Source organism: Antechinus flavipes, chromosome 1, assembly GCF_016432865.1.
Source record: "Antechinus flavipes isolate AdamAnt ecotype Samford, QLD, Australia chromosome 1, AdamAnt_v2, whole genome shotgun sequence".
Taxonomy (NCBI): domain Eukaryota; kingdom Metazoa; phylum Chordata; class Mammalia; order Dasyuromorphia; family Dasyuridae; genus Antechinus; species Antechinus flavipes.
Window position 1 is genome coordinate 717,611,442 of NC_067398.1, and position 3,631 is coordinate 717,615,072.

At 54.9% G+C, this 3,631-nt stretch overlaps 1 protein-coding gene across 1 annotated transcript; it reads left to right on the forward strand.

Annotated features, from left to right (window-relative positions):
- Positions 1 to 710: 710 nt before the first annotated feature.
- On the forward strand, positions 711 to 2,237 carry TSSK2 (testis specific serine kinase 2). The gene has a single exon (XM_051973198.1). It carries the CDS (start codon positions 923 to 925, stop codon positions 2,000 to 2,002), a length of 1,080 nt encoding a protein of 359 aa, XP_051829158.1. The 5' UTR covers positions 711 to 922; the 3' UTR covers positions 2,003 to 2,237.
- The last annotated feature ends 1,394 nt before the right edge of the window (positions 2,238 to 3,631 follow it).

Genomic DNA, 3,631 nt, shown 5'->3' on the forward strand with positions numbered 1-3,631 from the left:
CTCACATTCTCTTTCTCCCAAAGATCAGGACAAGAGACCATTGATCTGAAGACTTCACCCAGGAGTTGCCCAGTTAACTTTGGGTCTCGGCCCTCAGGCTTGCTCTACTCCTGCTTGCTGCACGTTCCACATCGGCTTCAACGCTCTCCCGCCTCACTCCTCCCTACTTGCATCTGAAGCCCCTTCACCTAATCCCAAGCCCCAAAACCCACCGATCCCCCAAACATCCGGCCAGGGAAGAAAACCGTTTCTAATCTTCCACAGAGATCGAGACACTAAGAGCCAAGGCCGACAACGGTCTCTCCAGCCAAAGCTGGGGCTGTATGCGTCTTCATGAAGGAGGGATCTAATGCTTTGCAAGTTTAGACCCTGGAGGAATATGATTTCATATCGAAAAGAAACCAAACGAATTCACCTCGAGTGAGACGAAGCCCCATGCCCAGCCCCGGAGCCAAAGCCCGCCCTGTGTGAGCAAGACAGACGTTAGACATCCCGCCTGTCATGCTGTCCTAGCCACAGTCCACCTTTCCTGCCCGGCAGAACTCTGGGAAAGAATCCATTCTGACGGCCAAGCTGCCCGGGCCCCCCTTGGCTACGAGGAAAAAGAGGGGAAGTTACCGGCCTCCTGGGGTGGGGGAGGGGGCCGCTCCTTGCCGCTGGCCTTCCAGGGTTCCAGATGCCCCAAAGGCTCGGGGCGAAAGCCCCATTCCCCCCGGCACAGTTCCCCCCTCTTGGCAGCTTCGCTTTGTGACTTCACCCGCTGAAGTCACTCCGGAGACAATGCCGAGCGTTCTACCTCCAGCCAAGGCCAGGCCCAGCCTGCTCAGAGGCCTCTCCCACAGTGTAAATGAGGACACTGTTGGCCCATGTGGGGAGGGGATGTAGATAACAGCGTCAAGAGGCATCGGTTGCTTCTGGCACCATGGACGATGCCACAGTCCTAAGGAAGAAGGGTTACATCGTTGGGATCAATTTGGGGAAAGGCTCTTATGCTAAAGTGAAATCCGCTTACTCTGAGCGCCTGAAATTCAATGTGGCGGTCAAGATCATCGACCGCAAAAAAACACCCACTGACTTTGTGGAGCGGTTCCTGCCCCGGGAGATGGACATCTTAGCTACGGTCAACCATCGCTCCATCATCAAGACCTACGAGATCTTCGAAACGTCCGATGGAAGGATCTACATCGTCATGGAGCTTGGGGTCCAAGGGGACCTCCTGGAGTTCATTAAATGCCGGGGCGCCCTGCACGAGGACGTGGCTCGCAAGATGTTCCGCCAGCTCTCCTCGGCCGTCAAGTACTGCCACGACCTGGACGTCGTCCACCGCGACCTCAAGTGCGAGAACCTCCTGCTCGACAAAGACTTCAACATCAAGCTGTCGGACTTCGGGTTCTCCAAGCGCTGCATACGGGATGGCAATGGGAGAATCATCCTCAGCAAGACCTTCTGCGGGTCGGCGGCCTACGCGGCCCCCGAGGTGCTCCAGGGCATCCCCTACCAGCCCAAGGTGTACGACATCTGGAGCCTGGGCGTGATTCTCTACATCATGGTCTGCGGCGCCATGCCGTACGACGACTCCGACATCAAGAAGATGCTGCGCATCCAGAAGGAGCACCGCGTGGACTTCCCCCGCTCCAAGAACCTGACGGGCGAATGCAAGGACCTCATCTACCGCATCCTACAGCCCGACGTCAATCGGCGGCTGCACATCGACGAGATCCTCAGCCACACCTGGATGCAGCCGCCCAAGCCCAGAGTCACACCCTCAGCCTCCTTCAAGCGGGAGGGGGAGGGGAAGTACAGGTCTGAGTATAAGCAGCTGGACTCGAGGACGGCCGCCAAGCAGGAACACAGACCCGATCACAAGCTGGGAGCCAAGACTCAGCACAGGCTGCTGGTGGTCCCCGAGAACGAGGAGACCAAGCCTGAAGAACGGCTGGCTGAGACGTCCAAGACCAAAGACCATCCGCCAGGATCTGAGGTGGGGAAAGCTCATGGCTAAAGGTGGCCGGCCGTCTTGCCCCTCTCCCCCAAGGTAGTCTCTGTCACGTAGCTTCCATACAAGTAGCTAAGTGGGCAGGTGGGAGCAGAAGAAGGCACGGGGTGCAAGCAAAAAGTAAAATCTCTCAATTAAACCACTATTTTGATTACGTTCTATAGCTTTCTTCCCACTCAGTAGCGGAAATACTACTTGCTAATCACCAAATAAATCACAAAGTCTATACAAGTGCAAACAATGCCCCGTGAGGAGTCTTTTTCTCTAGGACGTGGCGGCAGGGCCAAGGGGCCTCACCGCCCTTCCCAAGGTGGGACCGGGGCGGGGGTCTGCTCAGACAGGGTCCGGGGGGCAAGAGGAGCCTGCCGAGGTCGGCGAAGGCAGGTGTCTCTTCAACCAGGGCGCTCCCCGGGGCAGGTCCCAGGCTGGGTGGATTCCAGTGGTTCCCACCGCAATCCCTGCCCTAGGCATCTCGGTATGCCGCCCCAACTCAAGTCTCCCACGCCAATGTGCCTGGGAGATGCTCCCGGCATCAAACCAACTTCATCAGCTTCCCCCCAAAACTCCCCTCCCTTCCAGCATTTGGCTCAATTCAATAAGCTATTTATTAATGAAGGCCCCGGTATGTTATGGACCAGGAGTCAGCAGACCCGAGTTCAAATCCAGCCTAGAACACTAAATTACAAGACAATTAAGTTACTTTCGGGCCTTCTGTCTTCCCTATCAGTAAAACAGGGACGATACTTATCTCACAGTCTGAGACACTATGCTGACACTTAAATGAGATGCTGTACATATAGCATTTTGGAAGCTTGACTAGGCTGGATAAATGAGAGTTATCATTACCTACTAGGAGAATAAGACACAGGTTAAAACAAAAAGGTGTGATAGGTCAATTGTGAAAGGACCCAAGAAAATGGCCTGACGTGGTGCTGCAGGGGCAAGTCAGGGGATGGAGCTACTTTCAGTTAGGGAAATCCGGGGTACCGCCTCCAAAAGATCAGGAGGAGAGAGGGGCCTGGAGGGTAAAGGAAACGGGGTTTGGGTCTGTAGAGGTAAAGAGAAGGCAATCTGCAATGGCGGAAGGGAGGCACCAATCCCATTTCCTCCCTACCACCTCCTCAAACACCAGATCTGCCCCTCTATTTCAGGCTTCCATCACTTCCCACCCGACCCTGCACATACTGACATGAGAACCTTCCTCATGCACCACACAGAGCAGGGGCCTCCTCATCCTGTACAGAGTGATTAGAACCTTCCTCATGCACCATGCAGAACAGGGGCCTTCTACATCCTGTACAATGATGAGGACCTTCCTTGTGCACCATGTAGAGCAGGGGCCTTTTACATTCCATACAGCGATGAGAACCTTCCTTGTGCACTATGCAGAGCAGGGGCCTCCTAAATCCTGTACAGAGTAATGAGAACCTTCCTTGTGCACCATGCAGAGCAGGGGCCTCCTACATCCTGTACAGTTTTGAGAACCTTCCTTGTGCACCATGCAGAGCAGGGGCCTTCTACATCCTGTACAATGATGAGGACCTTCCTTGTGCACCATGTAGAGCAGGGGCCTTTTACATTCCATACAGCGATGAGAACCTTCCTTGTGCACTATGCAGAGCAGGGGCCTCCTAA